The sequence below is a fragment of the Procambarus clarkii genome, chromosome 62 (genome assembly GCF_040958095.1).
Source record: "Procambarus clarkii isolate CNS0578487 chromosome 62, FALCON_Pclarkii_2.0, whole genome shotgun sequence".
Taxonomy (NCBI): Eukaryota; Metazoa; Arthropoda; class Malacostraca; order Decapoda; family Cambaridae; genus Procambarus; species Procambarus clarkii.
This window is the reverse complement of record NC_091211.1, coordinates 6,119,698-6,145,103: the sequence shown is the minus strand read 5'-3', so window position 1 is coordinate 6,145,103 and position 25,406 is coordinate 6,119,698. Positions and strand designations below refer to the sequence as shown.

The window sequence follows — 25,406 nt, the reverse complement described above, 5'->3', positions numbered from 1 at the left end:
TCCTGTAGTCTCTGTCTATCTTCATCCGTCTTGATTCTTCTCAATTTTTGCATCATCAGCAAACATTAAGAGGAACGAGTCTATACTCTCCGGAAGATCGTTTACATATATTAGAAACAGGATGGGTCCAAGTACTGAGCCCTGTGGGACTCTGCTGGTGACATCTCGCCACCACTCTGATGTCTCCCCCCTCACCGTTACTCGCTGTTTCCTGTTGCTTAAGTACTCCCTTATCCACTGGAACACCTTCCCTTTTACTCCTGCCTGTTACTCTAACTTTTTTAACAGCCTTTTATAGGGTACTGTGTCAAAGGCTTTCTAGTAGTTCAGGAAAATGCAGTCAGCCCACCCTTCTCTTCCTGCCTGATTTTTGTTGCCTGGTCATAGAATTCTATTAAACCTGTAAGGCACGATTTACCATTCCTGAACCCATGTTGGTGGTGTGTTACAAAGTTATTTCCCTCCAGATGCTCCACGAGCCATTTCCTCACAATCTTCTCCATCATCTTGCATGGTATACAAGTTAGGGAAACTGGCCTGTAGTTCAGTGCCTCTTGCCTGTCACCCTTCTTGTATATTGGGACTACGTTAGCTGTCCTCCAACTTTCTGGTAATTCTCCTGTTTCCAGTGACCTGTTATACACCATAGAGAGTGGCACACTTAGTGCTTCTGCACCTTCCTTTTGTATCCATGGTGAGATTCTTTCAGACCCAACAGCCTTTGTCGCATCCAGTTCCAGCAGACACCTTTTGACCTCATCACTGGTGAGGTCAAATTCCTCCAAGGTTGCTTGGTTTGCCTCCTCCTCATTTAGTGCAGAGGCTTCTACTTGTTCTATTGTGAAGACCTCCTGGAATCTCTTGTTGAATTCTTCACACACCTCCTAGTCATTCTCTGTGTATCTGTTCTCCCCTTTTCTCAGTTTCATCACTTGTTCCTTCACTGCTGTTTTCCTCCTGATGTGGCTGTGGAGCAGCTTTGGTTGGGTCTTGACTTTACTCGCTATGTCATTTTCAAACTGTCTCTCTGCTTCCCTCCTCACTCTGAAGTACTCATTTCTAGCCCTCTGGTATCTCTCCCTGCTCTCCGGTGTTCTGTTATTTCTGTAGTTTCTCCATGTTCTTTTACTCAGTTGCTTCGCTACCTTGCATTCCTGGTTGAACCATGGGTTTTTCTATTGTTTTCCGTTTTTCTCCTTTTGGACGGGGATAAACCTCTCTGCAGCTTCCTGGCACTTCTGGGTGACAAAATCCATTATGTCCTGCACATTCTTGTCTCTAAGTTCTGTTTCCCATGGTATTCCCCTGAGGAAGTTCCTCATGTCGTCATATTTTCTTCTTCGGTAATTTATTCTTTTTCCCTCCGATCCCATCCTTGGATAGGTTACCCCTACCTCTGCCAAGTACTCAAAGGTCAGTACACTGTGGTCACTCATTCCTATGGGGGCTTCAACTTTGACTTCCCTTATTTCTGACTCATTCAGGGTGAATATTAAGTTGAGTCTAGCTGGTTCATCATTGCCTCTCACTCTTGTGGGTTCCTTGTTGTGCTGGCTCAGAAAGTTCCTTGTTGCCACTTCCAAGAGTTTAGCTTTCCACGTATCTGCACCACCATGTGGGTCCCCTGGAATCTGGTCCTAACTTCGGTAGGGGGCAGACGTGTTGCCTCGGCGCTCCGGCAGTTGGTACTTGTTTACCTGATTGGCCGGTTGGGGGCGGGTGTGTCTCTGCCTGCCTGTGCTGACGTGGAGTTACGATGGGGGGTCCCTCTTCCCCCTGTCGTCTGGGCTCAGTCTGTGGGACTCGAATTCTCTGTGTGGGCCGGTTACCCGGTGATTGCGCTGGCTTGTGATTTGCAATGGTCCCTGTGTTAGCAATTTATGGGGACGAGATGGTAATGGCCCGTAGGGCGATAGTGAAGTTCATGGACTAGTTGGCGTATCGCGACTTTCTCCGGCGGTACGAGGGGCGGACATTACCCCTGCCGGATGGTGCGGGCACTGTGACCCTCTCTGATCGGAGTGGTGCCCTCACTTACGTTAGTGTGCATGGGGCTCCCTTGGAGTTTCCGGAGGGTCTGCTCCGGTGGTACTTTGGCCGGTTTGGCGCAGTGGTTAGTGTGCGAGTGAACGTGGTCTCTTCCAGTCCACTTAAGGGTGTGAAGACTTACATTCGCACCCTGGGCATGAGACTCAGGGAAGATATTCCGTCCTCTGTGCGCCTTATGGGTTACAACGTTCGGGTGTTTTATGCCCGCCAGCCACATACGTGTAACCGTTGTGGCCTTTTGGGCCATCAGGCTGCTGACTGTTCTGCGCCTGCCGTTGCGCCAGTGAGTCTCTGCAGTGAGGAGGATTTTCCGCCGCTTCCTGTGGGGGAAGATTCGGTGGAAGTGGACGTCTCTTCGGCCGTGGATGTGCCCCCTGTGTCAGCTGTTGCCCCGCCTGTTGTGCCCCTTGTTGTTGTCGCCTCTCCTCTAGAGGTTGTGTCCTCACCTGGTGATCGGCCTGCTCCAGCTGGTGTCCCTGGGTCTCTTCCGACTGCCGTCTGCTCGGACCCCTCGTCCTTTGGTTCTTCCTCTGCTGCGTCTGTCCCGGTCCCTGTACCCTCGCCGTCCGTTCTGGCTGTGCTGGGTGCTGGGGTGGATCCGACGCTTCTTCCTGTGCCTGGCCTGGTGCCCCATGTGGTTGAGGATGCTGCCGTGCTGCGACGTCCATCGTTTGCCTGGCTAGTGTTGCGCGAGTCGATGAGTCAGCCTCCGGGTCTGATGATGTCCGGCCAGAGCCTAAGCATTCCCGGCGCTCTTCTTCTGCATGGGCTGACGTTGTGGACTTCTGTGACTGTGGATCTTCGAGTGTTGCCAGTGTGGATCCGGGTGCGTCGTTGTCTCCCCGATTGGTGATGGCGGAGGTCCACATGCCTGCTGGTGCTGGTGTCCGTGTCTCGGGGATGCCTTCTGTGCCTTCTGTTCCTTCTCCGCCGGGGGCCCTCTCTGCAGTGGGGTGTGGTGGTTTCCGCTGACGGAGGTGGTGTGGATGCTGGTGCTGGGCGTGGTCTGCTAGTAACTTTGCGGAGGGATGCGTGCCACCCAGGTTCCCTGCAGTCGTCTGCTGGTGTGCCCATGGCCACCGGTACCCTTGTGGTGGTGCCCTCTGTCTGGTTCGCTGATGTGCGGATGTGCGTTGGGGACCTGGGGACCGTGGTGCCGGAGTCTGTGATGCCGCCGGGTCACTGGTCGGCAATTGCCAAGTTACCGCTGTATGAAAAGGCGGAGGACTCTTGTGATGGGGAGGTTCCCGTGGTCTGGGGGAGAGTGGCAGTTACTCGCACCAGACGTGATTCCATCTGGGTCCCCAGTTTGAGGGTGTTTGTTGCCAGGATTCTGGATAAAATGGCGTCCCCCAGTGGGTGTAGACGACCCTTGGGGGGTGGTTGCGCTGGGAAGCGTTCAATGTACGGTTCCCCCGGGCTATGTATCCGGGAAAGCATGCCCGCTAATTTCATATTTCTTTGTTTCCTGTAGTTCTGAGTGCCCCTTTACCCTGTGGCAATCTGTGCCCGTGCCTAGCCCTTGGTTGGTTGGGAGGCAGGTAGTTTGGTGTGTGTGTTCTTATTCATGTAGTTTTATTTTGGCATGTGTGTTCTCTTTATGCGTTTCGTGTTGTGCTTGTTTTGTTTTTGTTTTTATTTATTCTTGTTGTATGTGTGATGTTTCTTGTGTACTATTTAAAGTTATGTTTATGTGTAATTGTTTTCCTGTGTTTGTTAAATTTTGTACTTGTTTCATATTTTTTTGTCTTGAAAATTGATGTATTGTGCTGTCGGCCCTTCTGGCTGGTAGTTTTTTGTTTGGGTCTGTACTATTTTCTATGTTGTTTACTTGTATTTGTTTTATGTTTTCTTTTTGTTTCTCTTTGTGCTTGTTGTATGTTGTGCTTTTTCTTTTGTGATGTTTTATGTGTTTTGTTCTCGGTCCTTCCAGCCGGTGTTTCTGTTTGCTTGTTTTCATATGTTTGCTACGATTTGTAATTGTTAATGTTTTTTGTCTTGAATGCTGTGTTTCTCATGCGTTGTTGTATGCTGTGTTTCTCATGCGTTGTTGTATGCTGTGTTTCTCATGCGTTGTTGTATGCTGTGTTTCTCATGCGTTGTTGTATGCTGTGTTTCTCATGCGTTGTTGTATGCTGTGTTTCTCATGCGTTGTTGTATGCTGTGTTTCTCATGCGTTGTTGTATGCTGTGTTTCTCATGCGTTGTTGTATGCTGTGTTTCTCATGCGTTGTTGTATGCTGTGTTTCTCATGCGTTGTTGTATGCTGTGTTTCTCATGCGTTGTTGTATGCTGTGTTTCTCATGCGTTGTTGTATGCTGTGTTTCTCATGCGTTGTTGTATGCTGTGTTTCTCATGCGTTGTTGTATGCTGTGTTTCTCATGCGTTGTTGTATGCTGTGTTTCTCATGCGTTGTTGTATGCTGTGTTTCTCATGCGTTGTTGTATGCTGTGTTTCTCATGCGTTGTTGTATGCTGTGTTTCTCATGCGTTGTTGTATGCTGTGTTTCTCATGCGTTGTTGTATGCTGTGTTTCTCATGCGTTGTTGTATGCTGTGTTTCTCATGCGTTTGTAATGATCTGGGGCTCAGATCATTGGTTCTCCCTTCTCCCCTCTTTTCCCTCTCCTTCTCCCCTCCTTTCCTTCTCCCTCTCCCCTCCTTCCTTCTCCCCTCTTTTCCCTCCCCTTCTCCCCTCCTTTCCTTCTCCCTCTCCCCTCCTTCCTTCTCCCCTCCCCTTGGCCCTCATTCGTCTCCTCCTCTTCCCCCCCCCCCCCTGTCGCCCATTTGTCAGGGTCAAGAGGTTGACCTGAGGGTAGGGTGGTCGTGGATACCTTGGCTTCTCCCACTCAGATATTTCCCTCTCCACCCCCTCTCATCCCTCTCTGTCCCTCTCAGCAGCGGCCTTCCCCATACCAGGCAGAGTCAAATGTCCCTACTCCTATCTTAGAGGAGACAGGCTTGAACATAATTTATCAGTTTTGTAAACATTGCTCGCAGGTGCCTGGGCTCCATAGACGCGCCTTGTCCCCCTTCTCTTTAGCTGGGGAGAGCTGACTCAATCTTCAGGAATTCATGTAGCTTTCCACGACAGATCAGTGAAGGTGATTGGCCTGAGATAAGGGCCAAGTCCTTATTGGCCCTAGAGAGCCAGACCTCAGGCCTACGTGTTAAATGGTTGGCCATCGCCAAAATAATGGGTGGAGCCCTGGGGCTGTAGTAGATGGTGGGAGGAGTAATCCTTCCCAGCAATAGGTTGGAAAAACTAAATTTCATTAGTGTGTCTTGGGAGTGTATTAGGAACAGGGCCGCAAGCCCGTATCCTCGGGGCTGAGGGCAGCCATCAACATCGTGGCCGTAGTGCGGGTATTTAAGGTATAGTGCACTTGAGTTTTGTGTCCTCGGTAAATATCCATTGTGCCTCTAGGGAATAGAATAGGTTATGTGTTCAAATTGTCTTAATTTACATGTTTCATAAAATAAATTGTATAGCTTGTCCAGTGGTATTCACTTAACTCCCCTTTGATATATTTTGCTACTTTGTCATTTTTAGGTGTTGTATTGGAAGCCCCCAGGTTCTCCTACTATTAATAGATACTAAAGTTGCCCTTGGATTCAAATAAGTAACGTAAATTACACAAACTAATTTTCCAAAATTTATTACTGAAATTCATATTACCCGGAGTCCCATGGTTACTGATTCCTTGCCTTCCTGGGGGATCGGTGATAGACACATTCAGGTATGGTTGGTCGGGAAGGTGGTGGCAGTGTTAATGTGTTTTGTTATTGTTTTAACTAATAACCCTTGTCCTTGGTGTATCTTCCTCATTTAATATTCCTCTTATATACGTGGCAGTCCAGTGAGGGGTCATGCTGGACTGTAACAGTGTTAAGCTGGGGTATTGAGTGAAGAGAGACAGAGATTACAACAGAGAGCGTATAGTACGATTATGAGAGATCACAAGATAACAGGATTAATACTGGGGAACATTGGGTTTTCCTTCTCCCCTCTTTTCCCTCCCCTTCTCCCCTCCTTTCCTTCTCCCTCTCCCCTCCTTCCTTCTCCCCTCCCCTTGGCCCTCATTCGTCTCCTCCTCTTCCCCCCCCCCCCTGTCGCCCATTTGTCAGGGTCAAGAGGTTGACCTGAGGGTAGGGTGGTCGTGGATACCTTGGCTTCTCCCACTCAACTTCCCCACTCAGATATTTCCCTCTCCACCCCCTCTCATCCCTCTCTGTCCCTCTCAGCAGCGGCCTTCCCCATACCAGGCAGAGTCAAATGTCCCTACTCCTATCTTAGAGGAGACAGGCTTGAACATAATTTATCAGTTTTGTAAACATTGCTCGCAGGTGCCTGGGCTCCATAGACGCGCCTTGTCCCCCTTCTCTTTAGCTGGGGAGAGCTGACTCAATCTTCAGGAATTCATGTAGCTTTCCACGACAGATCAGTGAAGGTGATTGGCCTGAGATAAGGGCCAAGTCCTTATTGGCCCTAGAGAGCCAGACCTCAGGCCTACGTGTTAAATGGTTGGCCATCGCCAAAATAATGGGTGGAGCCCTGGGGCTGTAGTAGATGGTGGGAGGAGTAATCCTTCCCAGCAATAGGTTGGAAAAACTAAATTTCATTAGTGTGTCTTGGGAGTGTATTAGGAACAGGGCCGCAAGCCCGTATCCTCGGGGCTGAGGGCAGCCATCAACATCGTGGCCGTAGTGCGGGTATTTAAGGTATAGTGCACTTGAGTTTTGTGTCCTCGGTAAATATCCATTGTGCCTCTAGGGAATAGAATAGGTTATGTGTTCAAATTGTCTTAATTTACATGTTTCATAAAATAAATTGTATAGCTTGTCCAGTGGTATTCACTTAACTCCCCTTTGATATATTTTGCTACTTTGTCATTTTTAGGTGTTGTATTGGAAGCCCCCATGTTCTCCTACTATTAATAGATACTAAAGTTGCCCTTGGATTCAAATAAGTAACGTAAATTACACAAACTAATTTTCCAAAATTTATTACTGAAATTCATATTACCCGGAGTCCCATGGTTACTGATTCCTTGCCTTCCTGGGGGATCGGTGATAGACACATTCAGGTATGGTTGGTCGGGAAGGTGGTGGCAGTGTTAATGTGTTTTGTTATTGTTTTAACTAATAACCCTTGTCCTTGGTGTATCTTCCTCATTTAATATTCCTCTTATATACGTGGCAGTCCAGTGAGGGGTCATGCTGGACTGTAACAGTGTTAAGCTGGGGTATTGAGTGAAGAGAGACAGAGATTACAACAGAGAGCGTATAGTACGATTATGAGAGATCACAAGATAACAGGATTAATACTGGGGAACATTGGGTTATTACAATAGAGGCCGCGGTTATTACGGCAGGGTAAGCGGTCTTTACACGTTGTTGTATGCTGTGTTTCTCATGCGTTGTTGTATGCTGTGTTTCTCATGCGTTGTTGTATGCTGTGTTTCTCATGCGTTGTTGTATGCTGTGTTTCTCATGCGTTGTTGTATGCTGTGTTTCTCATGCGTTGTTGTATGCTGTGTTTCTCATGCGTTGTTGTATGCTGTGTTTCTCATGCGTTGTTGTATGCTGTGTTTCTCATGCGTTGTTGTATGCTGTGTTTCTCATGCGTTGTTGTATGCTGTGTTTCTCATGCGTTGTTGTATGCTGTGTTTCTCATGCGTTGTTGTATGCTGTGTTTCTCATGCGTTGTTGTATGCTGTGTTTCTCATGCGTTGTTGTATGCTGTGTTTCTCATGCGTTGTTGTATGCTGTGTTTCTCATGCGTTGTTGTATGCTGTGTTTCTCATGCGTTGTTGTATGCTGTGTTTCTCATGCGTTGTTGTATGCTGTGTTTCTCATGCGTTGTTGTATGCTGTGTTTCTCATGCGTTGTTGTATGCTGTGTTTCTCATGCGTTGTTGTATGCTGTGTTTCTCATGCGTTGTTGTATGCTGTGTTTCTCATGCGTTGTTGTATGCTGTGTTTCTCATGCGTTGTTGTATGCTGTGTTTCTCATGCGTTGTTGTATGCTGTGTTTCTCATGCGTTGTTGTATGCTGTGTTTCTCATGCGTTGTTGTATGCTGTGTTTCTCATGCGTTGTTGTATGCTGTGTTTCTCATGCGTTGTTGTATGCTGTGTTTCTCATGCGTTGTTGTATGCTGTGTTTCTCATGCGTTGTTGTATGCTGTGTTTCTCATGCGTTGTTGTATGCTGTGTTTCTCATGCGTTGTTGTATGCTGTGTTTCTCATGCGTTGTTGTATGCTGTGTTTCTCATGCGTTGTTGTATGCTGTGTTTCTCATGCGTTGTTGTATGCTGTGTTTCTCATGCGTTGTTGTATGCTGTGTTTCTCATGCGTTGTTGTATGCTGTGTTTCTCATGCGTTGTTGTATGCTGTGTTTCTCATGCGTTGTTGTATGCTGTGTTTCTCATGCGTTGTTGTATGCTGTGTTTCTCATGCGTTGTTGTATGCTGTGTTTCTCATGCGTTGTTGTATGCTGTGTTTCTCATGCGTTGTTGTATGCTGTGTTTCTCATGCGTTGTTGTATGCTGTGTTTCTCATGCGTTTCTCCGATTTTGCAATTGTTGTCCTATGCTGTCGGTCCTTCTGGCCAGTAGTTTTTTATATTGTTTTGTACTATTTTCTTTGTTGTTTTATTGTATTTATTGTCTTTAACTCGCATGCTTGCATCTAAAAAAAAAAAAAAAAGTGGGTCCCCATTCTCCCAGTCTACCTTTCCATGGTTGAAATCGCCCATGATTAAGAGTCTTGAGCCATTCCTGCAGGCAACTGAAGCTGCTCTTACTATTATATTAATGGTTGTCATGTTGTTCCTATCAAACTCCTGTCTAGGTCTTCTGTCACTTTGGGGAAGGTTGTAAATGACTGCCACTATTATCTTAGGTCCACCCATTGTTATAGTTCCTGTTATGTAATCTCTGAACCCGTCACAGTCCGGAATTTCCATCTCGTCAAAACTCCAGTCCTTCCTTATCAGCAGGGCCACTCCTTCACTTCCTCTCCATTCCCTCTCTTTCCTTACTATATAGTAGTCCTTTGGAAACACAGCATCTGTTATGACTCCTGACAATTTTGTTTCCGTGAGTCTTATTACATCAGGGTTTTCTTCTTGAACCCTTTCTGCCAGTTCACTTGCTATATTGGTAATCCCATTAATGTTTGAGTACATTACCTTGAAGCTCACTTTTTTTATATCCAATTTCACCCTCACTCCCACAAGTGTAGGAAGTTATTCCAGGGTCATTGCTACTTGGGCAGGCTCATCCTCCTGTAAGGTAGTTGCAGGGGTTCAGGGGGAGGTGGAGTAGGGGATGGAGGGCTTAGGTCTTCCTCAGGCCTACTTGGGGCAGGAAGAAGTCCTGGGGGTGAGGGGGCAGAGATTGCTTGGGGAGAGGGCACGCCCTCCTGCGGTGTAGTTGACAGGGGTTTGGGGGGGAGCAGGAGTGGGGGATGGAGGGCTTAGGTCTCGCCTGGGCCTGCTTGGGGCTGTAAGAAGACCAGGGACTGGGAAAGCAGGGTAGGGAGGACGAGGGAATGGGGGAGAGGGGAATGGTTGGGAGAACGAGGGGACGGGGGAGTGGGGAATGGTTGGGAGGACGAGGGGACGGGGGAGTGGGGAATGGTTGGGAGGACGAGGGGACGGAGGTAGTCGGAATGGTGGGGAGACTGGGGGACAAGGGGAATGTTGCTGTTGCGTTGCTTAGTCACAGCAACGCGTGGCCGGGTGCAGCTAGTATTTAATTTGTATTTATATTTCCTCTGACCTCTCAATCAGGTTCAGATTGCTGAATAACTCTCATTGGGGTAGACTCGTCCTTCAGGCTCCCTGGGGTCATAACACTCCCCTCCTTTTATTTTTGAGAGTTATTCTCAGTGGCTAGGCTCGTGACAAAGTATCAGCCATCACATTATTTCGACCTCTTATATGCCTTATTTCCAGATTATATCCTTGAAGCCACAGAAACCCCCTGGGTAGCCTCTGGTTTGCATGCTTCATCTTGCTCAGGAACATCATGGGATTATGGTCTGTATACACAGTAACTGGGTAACCTCCCCCACTAACGTATACTTAAAAATGTTTTAATGCCAGGACCAATGCTAAGATCTCCTTCTCTACCGCAGTGTACGATCTCCGATGTTTCACAAACTTCTTCGAGAAGAAAGATACGGGGCGATAAATTTCACCCTTTTCTTGTGTCAATACTGCCCCGGCCCCTACATCACTTGCATCAACGAACAAAGCAAACAGTGCTCCAAAATCTGAAGATACAAACACAGGTGCCTCAGTCAACAATTTCTTGGTTTTTTTCAAACGCCTCTTGCGTTATTCCGTTCCATTCCCATTTCTAATTCTTCGATAACAAACTTGTCATAGTTAGGCTACGGTGGAAAATTCTTACAGAACTTCCTGTAATACCCGATCATACCTAAGTATCTTATATTATGTTGTGGGTTGGAGTTGTGTCGTTGATCCTTCTCTATGGACAACCTAACCCAAAACTCGGTAGAGTGCTTATACTTTACCAGGAGATCACCCTGGGCGCTTCTGGCTCTTGGAGAGGGGCTCAACGCCACACATTTAGGGGATGCGGCTCCAATACTTAGCCTCGTTGTCCTGTGCACACACCCACTCGAGCCGCTGGGACTCCCCACTCTCTCCTTAAGTGATATGATCTCCTCAATCCTCTTTGACTTATTAGTATTACTTTCTACCCTGTCCACAGCAGTAGTTCTAGGTTCTTTCTCTCTCTCTCCACTTCTTTCCTACTTCCTGGGAAGCCTCACTGGGACAAGGGCAAACACCAGCAAATTTGAATACATTTACTGGACGAAGCACTCACACAATACATACACACATATAATAATAATAATGAATCCTACACTCTATACTATTTCAGTCAGGTTGCACTCCAACACCATCAGAACTCTATCATCAGCTTATCAAGTGGTATCCTATCTCCTGATTCACCACCTAATACTATCAACCTCCTCAAGTATGTCAAGTCTTATAACACAATGTTGCACTATCAGCAAGAGAATATTTATCTATAAACATATACAAGGAAAACCAGCGTATGAATGCAATAACATAAATATCAGTATAAATGTTCCTTGATATACAACAATGATGAATCGATCCCCCTATCAGTCCTAGAACACATATGTATGTCTCTGTAGGTAATCCAGCCTACGACTGTAACTCTACACTTCAGTATAAGTACTCCTTGGCACAAAAAGGGCAAACAATCACTCACCTTTCACTGCGTCTTGCACGCTAATGACAACCAAACACTCTACCAACTCCCTACAAGTAATCAACCAGAACTTCCCTTCCACATATGGAAGTTCACTACCCTGATCTCTTCAGGTTCTTCCAGGTTTATCTACCAGGATCCTCCGCAGCTCCTCCAGGCTGCTACATCGTGAAGTTTTCCTTGAGCAACTATGGTGCTCCACCAATTCTATTCTACTAGGGTCCTCCACAGGTCTCCTCGCTGCTACACCATGACGTTTCCTCGAACAGAACTGAAGTTTCGCCACTGGTATTACAGAAGCACGTGACACTCCTCTTCACTGCTTCTCCTCACAGCTCGAGGTCCTACTCTTCCACTACCTTAGAGTCTCATCAACTACTCTCTCTGTGCTGGCCTCGAAGTTCTCAGCAACTTCTTCCCCAAAGACAAACCACAGATTGTCTAGTCGAGGGCGCTATCCCTCTGACGGCGTCTGATCAGAGCGCTCCCACGGCCCATGATAATGTCTCTGGGCGGCTTAATAAACTCTCCTCGTCGTCCAGGACTTGAGACCACAACGCTCCCAGCTCGATTCCACAGCTGGAACGTCTGCACACTTCCTTTCTCTTGGAGATATATCACTAGGGTTCCTTTCTGACAGGAGCTCACACGGAGCGCAGCTTCCCCTCGCGATGTCTGGTACTCAAGTGAGGTCAAAGCCCTCCAGAAGCGAGCCTCACGCCTCCAGCGAATTATCCACATCTCATAACCAGTCTCTTATCTAATTTCTTATTCACTGCCCATAATCTCAAATTGTTTGTCAAATCCAACCAACTATTTTACATCTGTGTCTTCACCTCTATATTTCCTAGACCTTCTAGTCAGGTCAGGCTTGATAGAATAATTCTCAAAGGGAAGACTCGTTTTCCGGCTGCCTGGGATCATAACACTTAACAACTTCTTTTTTCCTTTGGGTACCGGGAAATTATCGATGGCTTCCACTTTCGTTCTCACTGGAGCAACCTCACTTTGCTCTACCATATATCCTAGGTACTCCAGACGGCTCACTTTTCGCCAAGTTAATTGTCATTTTGGAAACTGGTTTGTTCGGCTGGTTAGTCTGCTTACATGCTCCCTCCGGGAGTCTGCAAATACCACAATATCATCGACGTCTACTGCACAATCCGTTGCACCTTGCAACACCTGGTTCATCCCTCGTTGGAAACATGGTCTTCTTCTAAGTGACCCAACTTCTATTGTACCACGGCTAGGCTGTCCGTGCCGGACACCTTCGTTCCATCTACTTACTCTACTTACGCTCTCTACTTACTGTTGCCCTCCACCGTTTCTTCTTCTTGCATTCCACACGTCTAGAGTTAGACATCTATTGTCTGTACCTCCTTTGTCTTCCTCATACTTCGGTTCATCCTCCTCAAGCTTCAATCTGTTGCCATCACACTTCGGTCTCTCATCAGCATACTCCACTCTCTTGTCATCATGCTTCACTCTCTCGTCTTCACCGACGATCCCTTCTTTCGTCTCCTCACTAATCTGAAACTTTATCCTCTTCCACTTCCTTCAAACCTTCGGCTTTCTTCTTCTCCTCCATGCTTGCATTATCATCTTCCTCTTCTCCCGTTTCACTCTACCACACAACTCCAATTCTGCTCCTTCAACTCTTCCTCGTTCCCTCAAGGCTTCTTCAAGTACTGTACTACACTCAACAGCAATCGACCTTACATGACGCGCTCTCTCTCTCCTAGAGTGCTAGTAAGCATCTCTCCACACATACTAACTCTTCTTGGTTATCACTCCTCTTCATATCTCTTCTTCACGCTTCCCATGAAATGTGTCAACTTCTGACATCTCACACAGCTCAACTACATCATCCCTACACTTCTTTTCCTGTCGACAACTTGTCACTCTAATCTCGTTCTCAGTCTGTCCACATTCTCCTTCACCTCCGTTCAGCACAGTTATCTCCACTTTCCGACTCACGAATTCATCAGGCTGGGCTCTGCTCAGGTCCACTTTGTCCACATTAGTTCTCTCTGGCATGGTCATCATCACTTCTGGCCTCTCCACGCCTTCATCTTCATGAGCAGAGCTCAGAGTTTCACTATACAGCCACGCTATCTCCACTTCGATATCTTCACTCATAAGATCCAACCCTGGCATCCTCCATCCATCTCTGGAAACGCCTTTCCAGATCTCAGTATGATGTGGTGTTCAAAGTTAACAGTATGTCCAGGGATTGATTGTCCATTATGATAAGCTTCTTAAAGTTAGAAGGAATTGTTTGTGCCGTATGAAACGCTGCTCGAAATAAGCATGAATTGTTTGTCTGGTATGTTATGCTGTTCAAAGTCAACAGGGATGGTTTTATCACTGAGGAATGCTGCTCAAAGTCAGTTGGGATTGTTTGTCTAGTATGATATGCTGCTCAAAGTTAGATGATTCTTTATCCAGTATGACATGCTGCTCAAAGTTAGCATGGATTCTTAGTCCATTATGATATGCGGCTCAAAGTTAGCATGGATTGTTTGTCCAGAATGATATGCTGCTCAACGTTAGCATGGATTTTTTTGTATAGTATAAAAGGCTGTTCAAAGTTATGGATTGTTTGTCCAGTATGATATGCTGCTCAAAGTTATCATGGATTGTTTGTCCAGTATGATATGCTGCTCAAAGTTATCATGGATTGTTTGTCCAGTATGATATGCTGCTCAAAGTTATCATGGATTGTTTGCCCAGATTGAAATGCTATTAAAATTTATTTGTTAGCAGTTGGTGTGTTCTTCGTAAGAAATATACAATATATGCTGAACATAAGAAATTTATTATTGTTCATTAGAGTTTTGAAATGCTTTCAGCTTATTATACCGGGAAATGATTTTTGTGTTGCAGTGTTTGTTGGTTTAACCCTTAAACTGCGCATGGCGTATATATACGCCCTGAGTAACATGTCCCATGGTGCGCATGGCCTATATATACGCCCTGAGTAACATGTCCCATGGTGCGCATGGCGTATATATACGCCCTGAGTAACATGTCCCATGGTGCGCATGGCCTATATATACGCCCTGAGTAACATGTCCCATGGTGCGCATGGCCTATATATACGCCCTGAGTAACATGTCCCATGGTGCGCATGGCCTATATATACGCCCTGAGTAACATGTCCCATGGTGCGCATGGCGTATATATACGCCCTGAGTAACATGTCCCATGGTGCGCATGGCCTATATATACGCCCTGAGTAACATGTCCCATGGTGCGCATGGCCTATATATACGCCCTGAGTAACATGTCCCATGGTGCGCATGGCCTATATATACGCCCTGAGTAACATGTCCCATGGTGCGCATGGCCTATATATACGCCCTGAGTAACATGTCCCATGGTGCGCATGGCCTATATATACGCCCTGATTAACATGTCCCATGGTGCGCATGGCCTATATATACGCCCTGAGTAACATGTCCCATGGTGCGCATGGCCTATATATACGCCCTGAGTAACATGTCCCATGGTGCGCATGGCCTATATATACGCCCTGAGTAACATGTCCCATGGTGCGCATGGCCTATATATACGCCCTGAGTAACATGTCCCATGGTGCGCATGGCCTATATATACGCCCTGAGTAACATGTCCCATGGTGCGCATGCCGTATATATACGCCATAGGGTGCCAGGCCTGATTCAAATGGCCCGCGGCGACACGGGGTTCACAGTAGCTTCCTCAGGGCTCTTGTAAACTGATGCCATTTAAAAAAAAAATCGTGGGCAATATTCTCAGGTGTGAGAGGCACAGTACTGTTGGAGCAACCAAGGCCGGCGCACGCAGCATGAGCGAACAGCATTGCTGTTCAGCTTGTGACCACAGCATCGCCGAAAAATGTCAAAATAAATATATAATTGTTATTATTTAGCGATGACAATATTACAGATGACCAATGACTGTGATATAAATAACCAGGGTTTTGATAATAGCAGGATTGTTGTAATAATTAGTGCTGTGGGAGGAGTGATGCTGAGAGACGGAGGGAGAAAGCATCGTTTACTGACTGTGTGGCTACCTGTTATTGTTTGCATTCACCATACCAGGTCAGTGGTTCTCTATGGTGAACACAAATGAAGATACTTATATATAATGTGTGTATTAGTGTAATAACAGCAAAAGGATTATGCTGGGAGGAGCCATACGTCGTCTGCACGATTTGTCTAGCTGTTTAGAGAGTGGCCACTATGCTTTTTGGGCGCACTACAAGCTTAGGTGTACAGTTACGGTGCATAAAACATGTAGATATTTATATATAATATGTGTATATAGGGTAATAACACTGCAATCAGTATTGTTGGGGGAGAAAGTTTAGTGCGTATGACCTTGAAAGAGTGAGGTAGCCGCCAGCCGCCATCTGTGTATAGCGACGACTCTTAGTGCCTGAACTAACTATATCAGCTTAGCTGTACAGTTGTGGTGAACAAAATATATACATACTTATATATAACGTCTGTATATAGTGTAATAACACCACAAATGGTATTATTGGGGAAGAAAGTTTAGTGCATGTGTTGAGGGAGTGGCAGCGAGTGGCTGGCTGGTGTGTGGCGGTCACTTCTCGTTGCTTTTCGACTCTCAATACCAACTTAGTGGTTCGTTATGGTGACCAAAACATGCCAATACTTATATATAACCTGTGTATAGAGTGTAATAGCAGCAAAACAATATGTTTATTGTTTTATAAACATAATAATTGAATCACTAATATGCACATCATACTTTTGAGTATAGCGATTATTCACCACTTTTATTATATAAATATATTACAATACACACTATTGAATAATATTACTGCAAAAAAACTAAGAAAAAATCAATCGGAGACATTGAAACAATTAGGTAATAATATCTTTGTGGCAACTCCCATCTGTCAGCGCGGGTGACGCTGACTGGGTCTGATGACCGCTCTGTCAATGTCCACTTTTTGCCAGACTTCCTCGGTCAATTGCGCCCAAAATATGTCACCTACGATTTTTTTTTTTTTTTTTCCGTGCTCAGGGGACACAAATTAACATGTTTAGAAGGCGAAAAAAAAATTTTGATTTTTTTTTTCTTGCGCACAGGGGTGTAAATGTCCCCAGGACCCCTGAGCAGTGTAAGGGTTAAGAGAGCTTATAAGGGAAAAAATCGGATAAATCGTAAAATAGTGATATATTTGTAAAAATACTACATAATTGTGGCAAAACCGTGGTGCAAACCGATTATTTTTATGATGAAAACTTATTTATGGTAAATTTTCAGCCGCAATTTTCAAACCAGCGAGGAGTGGCGGAGCGCAGGCCCCTCAGGCTGCTCAGAAAGTTAAGGAGGTACCGAAGCGAATTTTGGTTGTGGGAGATTCCCAGGTGAGGTATTTAGACAGAACGTTTTGTGCCAGAGATAGGGGGAACAGATTAAGGGTTTGCTATCCGGGAGCTGGAATTGGTGATATTGTTGGAAACATGAATGATATTATGACGGGAAATGGGAACAAACCCATTATTTGTATTAGTGCAGGGGGTAATGATGTTGGGCGAGTTAGGAGTGAGGAACTAATACAGAGATTCAGGACAGCCATTGAATTAGTTAGGAGCAAGGGAGGAATCCCGTTCATATGTGGCATTCTTCCAAGAAAGGGAGTGGGAAATGAATGGATGTCGAGGGCACTTGGTGTCAATTGCCGGCTGGAAAGATATTGCAAATCAAATGCAATATCTTTCATAGACAATTGGGAACACTTCTATGGAAGAAATGAAATGTATGCTCGTGATGGGGTGCATCTATCCAGGGCTGGGGTTGTTGCTGTTGCGAACTCGTTGGAACCAGTGGTTAGAGGTGTTTGTTTGGGTTTAAACTGTTAGTAGATAGTGGTATGGGAAATGAATTGGAGGAAGGAGGTAATAAAAGTATGTGTTCGTGGGAGAAAAGAATTGGCAAAATGATCAGGAAAGAAAAGGTCCTCAAAATAACAGTTCACTTAGGATATATTACACAAACAGTAGAAGTCTAAGAAATAAAATTAACGAATTAAACGCTCTTGTCTGCACAGAAAAAATAGATATTATTGCACTTACCGAAACGTGGATGAATGTAGAAAATAGAGAACTATTAGCTTAATATCAAATAAATGGATTTAAACTATTTCACACAGATAGATATATTAGACGAGGAGGGGGAGTAGCCATATATGTTAGGGACAATTTGAAATGTAGTCTCAAAGAGGGAATCAAAACTGAGCCACACAGAGAAACTATTTGGATAGAATTAAACGAAAAAGCAAATAATATTATAATAGGAGTTATATATAGGCCACCAAATTTAGACAGAATGGAAGCAAAGCATCTATGGGATGAAATATCTAGAGCATCTAGAACTAACAGTATTTATGTCATGGGTGACTTTAATTTTAGTGGAATAAACTGGGTGAACAAAACAGGGAATAGTGAAGCAGAAGATTTTCTAGAATTAATTGACGATTGCTTTCTTACGCAACACATTAAGGAACCAACGCGGGAAAATAATATTTTAGATTTAGTGTTAACTAACAGGGAAACACAACACAAAGTAATCAGATTTAGCATAGAATGGAATAGACCTGTAGGAGAAAATTCTGTTAAAGTGCCAGATTTTCGAAAAGCTGATTTTAATAGCCTAAGAAATTTTTTGGGTCAAATAGATTGGAAAGTCTTGGGTATGGGGTGTGGGCCGGTCTTGGAGCGAGACATGAACCCAGCGATAGGTGACGTAAAAGGGAATTTCGATGTGGATTTAATATATAACTTAATAAGAATATTCTAAACAAAGCACAGGAACGTAGTATACCATACAAACTGAATAGATCGAATACTAATGACCCAAAGTGGATAACAAATAATTTAAAGAACCTTATAGGAAAAAAGAGAGCTTGGTACAAAAGGATTAAGAATGGGGAAGTCAGTTTAGAACAGGAATTCATACAACTGGTTAGAAATGTTAAAAAAGAGATTAGGAAAGCAAAAAGAAACTATGAAGTTCGCTTAGCAGAGCAAGCAAAGTAAATCCTAAAGGGTTTTTTCAGTTATATCGAACTAAGACTAGGGAAAGGATAGGTCCATTAAAATCTGAGACAGGTCAAATAACGGATAATGACAAGGAGATGAGTAGCATTTTTAACAAATATTTTATATCTGTATTTACTAAAGAAGAACTTAACAATATGCCTTTAGCCAAACAAGTCTATGTGGGAGGGGATAAGGACAGATTGACTTGTTAAGCAGTTACCAGGGAGGATGTAACTAAACAATTAGAAAAACTAAAACCAAACAAATCCCCAGGGCCGGATGAAGTGTTTGCCAGGGTGCTTAAAGAATGCAAAGAGGAGCTTTCCGAGCCACTGTCTACCATATTTAATAAATCAATAGAGTCAGGCAGAGTGCCAGAGTCATGGAAGGTAGCTAATGTGGTACCAATTTTTAAGAAAGGAGATAGATCACTTACGTCAAACTATCGGCCAATTAGCCTAACGTCTATTGTGGGAAAGTTACTTGAATCAATAATTGCAAATACAATTCGTCTCCATCTTGAAAAACATAAATTAATAAATGAGTCGCAACATGGTCTTACAAATTGCCGTTCATGTTTAACAAATTTGCTAACTTTTTATTCCAGCATAGTTGAGGCAGTTGATAGTGGTAAGGATTGTGATGTTGTGTACCTTGACTTTAGCAAAGCTTTTGATACAGTGCCACATGAAAGACTAATTAAAAAAATAGAAGCTCATGATATTGGGATTAAGTTGGATTAGGGCATGGCTATTCCAAAGGAAACAGAGAGTTAGTATAAATGGGGTTAAGTCAGTGTGGGATAATGTTCTTAGTGGAGTACCTCAGGGCTCTGTCCTGGGTCCTCTGTTGTTTATAATATATATAAATGATTTAGATTCAGGTTTGAGTAGCAACATTTGCAAATTTGCCAATGATACGAAAATCGGTAGGGAAATTAATTCGGAGGAGGACTCACTATCACTTCAAGTTGATCTAGATAGGGTTTTGAAATGGCCAAAGGATTGGCAAATGCAGTTTAATGCTGATAAATGTAAAGTTCTGAGGCTAGGTAATGATGTTAGAGTTACAAGATACGAGCTAGATGGTGTTGAGATTGCGAAGTCGGATTGCGAAAGGGATCTGGGAGTTATGATTAGTAAGAATTTAAAACAAAAGGATCAATGCATGAATGTTCGTAATAAGGCGAATAGGACACTGGGATTTATTAATCGAAGCATTAGTAACAAGACACCTGGTGTGGTTCTTAAGCTATATCTTGCTCTGGTTAGGCCCATTTAGATTATGCAGTCCATTTAGAATATTATTGCAATAATGGAAGGATTAGTAAATATTATTGCAATAATGGAAGGATTAGTAAAAGATTTGGTGAGTCTGGTTGGAGCTCTGAGAGCAGAGATGGATTCCCTGCGGGAGGAGGTACGACGGCTACGACTTCGGGAGGAAACGAAGGAGGAGGCCAGTGTTGACGGGACCTCATTAAGAAGGACTGACGAAACCAGTATTAAGAAGTCCTCGTCTTGGCAAGTTGTGAAAGACAGGGGTCTTAAGAAGACCTTGGCAAAACCGACAACTAATAGCCTACACCTAAGGACTTTTAACGCATTTGACGTATTAGAGGACGAGTGCTGTGTTGAACCTGTTGTTCAACGAGGTGGCAAAGACAAAGTAACGAGGAGCATTGAAGCGCAGGTCCCTCAAACTGCTCGATAGGAAAAGGGAGAATCGAAGCGAATATTGGTTGTGGGAGATTCCCAGGTGAGGTATTTAGACAGAACGTTTTGTGCCAGCGATAGGGGGAACAGATTAAGGGTTTGCTATCCGGGAGCTGGAATTGGTGATATTGTTGGAAACATGAATGATATTATGACAGGAAATGGAAACAAACCCATTATTTGTATTAGTGTAGGGGGTAAAGATGTTGGACGAGTTAGGAGTGAGGAACTAATACAGAGATTCAGGACAGCCATTGAATTAGTTAGGAGCAAGGGAGGAATCCCGATCATATGTGGCATTCTTCCAAGAAAGGGAGTAGGAAATGAATGGATATCGAGGGCACTTGGTGTCAATTGCCGGCTGGAAAGATATTGCAAATCAAATGCAATATCTTTCATAGACAACTGAGAACACTTCTATGGAAGAAATGGAATGTATGCTCGTGATGGGGTGCATCTATCGAGAGCTGGGGTTGTTGCTGTTGCGAACTCGTTGGAAGAAGTGGTTAGAGGTGTTTGTTTGGCTTTAAACTGTTAGCTGATAGAGGTATGGGAATCGATTTGGAGGAAGGAGATAATAAAAGTACGTGTTTGTGGGAGAAAGGAATTGGCAAAATGATCAGGGAAAGAGAAGGGCCTCAAAATAACAATTCACTTAGGGTATATTACACTAACAGTAGAAGTCTAAGAAATAAAATTAACGAATTAAATGCTCTTGTCTGCACAGAAAAAATAGATATTATTGCACTTACCGAAACGTGGATGAATGTAGAAAATAGAGAACTATTAGCTGAATATCAAATAAATGGATTTAAACTATTTCACACAGATAGATATATTAGACGAGGAGGGGGAGTAGCCATATATGTTAGGGACAATTTGAAATGTAGTCTCAAAGAGGGAATCAAAACTGAGCCACACACAGAAACTATTTGGATAGAATTATACGAAAAAGTAAATAATATTATAATAGGAGTTATATATAGGCCACCAAATTTAGACAGAATGGAAGCAAAGCATCTATGGGATGAAATATCTAGGGCATCTAGATCTAACAGTATTTACGTCATGGGTGACTTTAATTTTAGTGGAATAAACTGGTTGAACAAAACAGGGAATAGTGAAGCAGAAGATTTTCTAGAATTAATTGACGATTGCTTTCTTACGCAACACATTAAGGAACCAACACGGGAAAATAATATTTTAGATTTAGTGTTAACTAACAGGGAAACACAAATTAATGACATCGAAATAGGGAGTGAGCTAGGGAACAGTGATCACAAAGAAATCAGATTTAGCATAGAATGGAATAGACCTGTAGGAGAAAATTCTGTTAAAGTGCCAGATTTTCGAAAAGCTGATTTTAATAGCCTGAGAAATTTTTTGGGTCAAATTGATTGGAAAGTCTTGGGTATAGGGTGTGGGCCGGTCTTGGAGCGAGACATGAACCCAGCGATAGGTGACGTAAATGGGAATTTCGATGTGGATTCAATATATAACTTATTTAAGAATATTCTAAACAAAGCACAGGAACGTAGTATACCATTCAAATTGAATAGATCGAATACGAATGACCCAAAGTGGGTAACAAAGAATTTGAAGAACCTTATAGGTAAAAAGAGAGCTTGGTACAAAAGGATTAAAAATGGGGAGGTCACTTTAGAACAGGAGTTCGTACAACTGGTTAGAAATGTTAAAAAAGAGATAAGGAAAGCAAAAAGAAACTATGAAGTTCGCATAGCAGGCCAAGCAAAGACAAATCCTAAAGGTTTTTTTCAGTTATATCGTACTAAGACTAGGGAAAGGATAGGTCCATTAAAAACTGAGACAGGTCAAATAACAGATAGTGATGAAGAGATGAGTAATATTTTTAATAAATATTTTGTATCTGTATTTACTAAAGAGGAACTTAACAATATGCCTTCAGCCGAACAAATCTATGTGGGTGGGGACGAGGACAGGTTGACGAGTTTAACAGTTACCAGGGAGGATGTTCTTAAACAAATAGTAAAACTCAAACCAAACAAATCCCCAGGGCCGGATGAAGTGTTTGCCAGGGTGCTTAAAGAATGCAAAGAGGAGCTTTGTGACCCACTGTCAACCATATTTAATAAATCAATAGAGTCAGGCAGAGTGCCAGAGTTTTGGAAAGTTGCTAATGTGATACCAGTTTTTAAGAAAGGAGATAGATCACTTGCGTCTAACTATCGACCAATTAGCCTAACGTCTATTATGGGAAAGTTACTCGAATCTATAATAGCAAATAAAATTCGTCTTCATCTTGAAAAACATAAATTAATAATTGAGTCGCAACATGGTTTTATAAATGGCCGTTCATGTTTAACAAATTTGTTTTCTTTTTGTTCTAGCAGTGTTGAGGCAGTTGATAGTGGTAAGGATTGTGATGTTGTGTACCCTGACTTTAGCAAAGCTTTTGATACAGTGCCACATGAAAGACTGATTAAAAAGTTAGAGTCTCATGGTATTGGGGGTGCTATATTAAGCTGGATTAGGGCATGGCTATACCAAAGGAAACAGAGAGTTAGTATAAATGGAGTCAAGTCAGAGTGGGAAAATGTTGTAAGTGGGGTGCCTCAGGGCTCTGTCCTGGAGCCTCTGTTGTTTATAATATATATAAATGATTTAGATTCAGGTTTGAGTAGCAACATTTGCAAATTTGCCGATGATACGAAAATCGGTAGGGAAATTAATTCGGAGGAGGACTCACTATCACTTCAAGTTGATCTTGATAGGGTTTTGAAATGGTCGGAGGATTGGCAGATGCAGTTTAATGCTGATAAATGTAAAGTTCTGAGGTTAGGTAATGATGATAGGGTTACAAGATACGAGCTAGATGGTGTTGAGATTGCGAAGTCGAATTGCGAAAGGGATCTGGGAGTTATGATTAGCAAGAATTTAAAATAAAAGGATCAATGCATAAATGTTCGTAATAAGGCAAATCGGACACTTGGATTTATTAATCGCAGCGTTAGTAACAAGACACCTGGTGTGGTTCTCAAGCTATATCTTGCTCTAGTTAGGCCCCATTTAGATTATGCAGTTCAGTTTTGGTCGCCATATTATAGAGTGGATATAAATTCATTTGAACGTGTCCAGCGTAGGATGACTAAGTTAATTCCCCAAATTAGAAATCTTTCATATGAAGAAAGATTAACAAAGCTTAAGTTGCATTCACTGGAAAGGCGAAGAGTTAGGGGTGACATGATAGAGGTTTACAAGTGGGTGAATGGACATAACAAAGGGGATATTAATAGGGTATTAAAAGTATCAACACAAGACAGAACACGAAACAATTGGTATAAATTGGATAAGTTTAGATTTAGGAAAGACTTGGGTAAATACTGGTTCAGTAACAGGGTTGTTGATTTGTGGAACCAATTGTCACGTAACATTGTGGAGGTGGGGTTCCTCGATTGTTTCAAGCGTGGGTTGGACATGTATATGTGTGGGATTGGGTGGTTATAAATAGGAGCTGCCTCGTATAGGCCAATAGGCCTTCTGCAGTTGCCTTAGTTCTTATGTTCTTCTTATGCAATTGTACAGAATCCGGTGACCCAGAAGGGTGCCCGGAAGGGTGCGGCGCCATACGTTCTTAACGTAATTTTTTTCGTAATAACGTAGAAAATACCTTCTTATGCATAAATAATACACTAATTGTTGACCAAACCACACACTGGAAAGTGAAGGGACGACGACGTTTCGTCGTCTAACAAACGTGACCTAACATAAAGCTATACCCTTACATTTATCTTTCTTTCTCTTTCCTTCATTCTTTTTCTTTCCTTGTTTTATGTTACGATCCCTTGCCTATTCCTATTACTACCCCCCTTCTTATTCCTATTACTATCCCTTCTTATTCCTATTACTATCGGTTCTTATTCATATTACTATCCCTTCTTATTCCTATTACTATCCCCTTCATATTGGGTGGGTATAAATAGGAGCTGCCTCGTATGGGCCAATAGGCCTTCTACAGTTACCTTTGCTCTTATGTTCTTATTCCTATTAGTATCCCCTTTATTACACCTTACCTTTCGTACCTTTGCCTTGCACTACAAGGGTGCCAATTTTGAAAAAATCAGTTGACCTCAACCTCAGCAAAAGGTGGCCAAACTTTAAACTTTTTTTACACAAGTAATTTACAACTTCATGGTGTCTGGACTCTCATTTATTTATAATTTTTTTAACATTTGTGATTCTATAATCTCTATAAGTCACGTTATTCCTTCGTTCATTTATTGATTTTATAAATATCTATAAATATCAGTTTGTTGCATATTTCTGGGGGAAATCTTTGAAAAATTGTATTATTGCACTAAAATTTTTTTTTATAAAATAGTTTATCGAAATCCTTTATTATATGCTAATGTGATAACTGAGTGTTATAAAAATGATTTAAGTTGACACCTGTGTTTGTCCAAGCATTTTGAAAAGTGTTAAAAAAATTTGTTGAATAATATGTTTTTTATTTTTTTCTCCATTTCTATTTAGGCTGCGATGCTAAAATTTGAACCAGTTGCAGCGAGTGTCATATTCAACTAACAAATCAAGATTGAACAACTTTTAATTTCCCTTATTAAGCCCCCCCTTATATGCCCATCTTCACAAAAATATTTCGTTCTTCTGTAATTGTATTTTTTTTTTCAGAAATCCGGGCTCTATTTTCTCAGTAACTTAAAAACCGAGACAAGACAATGTCAAAAGAAATGTAAGTCCACAACTTGCACCTTTGTTCTATAGTTTGTTTAAATTATATGTATGTTTAAATACAAAGTTTGGGTAAATTATAATATAATGCACATTTTTTAAATATGATTCTTTATTAAAATAAAATTATTAAACAGATTTGTTCATAAGTAAAAATGTAATGATATTTCAATTGTTTACAAAGTTATTTCAACTAAGATTTTGAGCTATTTCATGGACATTTGAGGTGCTGTTTACTTTACTGTGTGTGGAGGGGGCGGGGGTGGTAATATGTGTGTGTGGAGGGGGCGGGGGTGGTTATATGTGTGTGGAGGGGGCGGGGGTGGTAATATGTGTGTGTGGAGGGGGCGGGGGTGGTAATATGTGTGTGTGGAGGGGGCGGGGGTGGTTATATGTGTGTGGAGGGGGCGGGGGTGGTAATATGTGTGTGTGGAGGGGGCGGGGGTGGTTATATGTGTGTGTGGAGGGGGCGGGGGTGGTAATATGTGTGTGTGGAGGGGGCGGGGGTGGTTATATGTGTGTGTGGAGGGGGCGGGGGTGGTTATATGTGTGTGTGTGTGGAGAGGGCGGGGGTGGTT

At 43.2% G+C, this 25,406-nt stretch overlaps 1 protein-coding gene across 2 annotated transcripts in view; it reads left to right on the top strand.

Moving 5' to 3' along the window:
* The window catches only part of LOC123766633 (murinoglobulin-2), a 585,294-nt gene that overhangs the window by 351,593 nt on the left and 208,295 nt on the right, over positions 1–25,406 (top strand). For both annotated transcript variants that reach the window (XR_011223484.1, XM_069308162.1), the window contains exon 14: positions 24,769–24,829. Coding sequence is in view for 1 of the 2 variants with exons in the window: in XM_069308162.1 (XP_069164263.1) it covers positions 24,769–24,829 (61 nt within the window). In the remaining variant the exon portion in view is untranslated. The remainder of the gene's footprint in view (positions 1–24,768; positions 24,830–25,406) is intronic.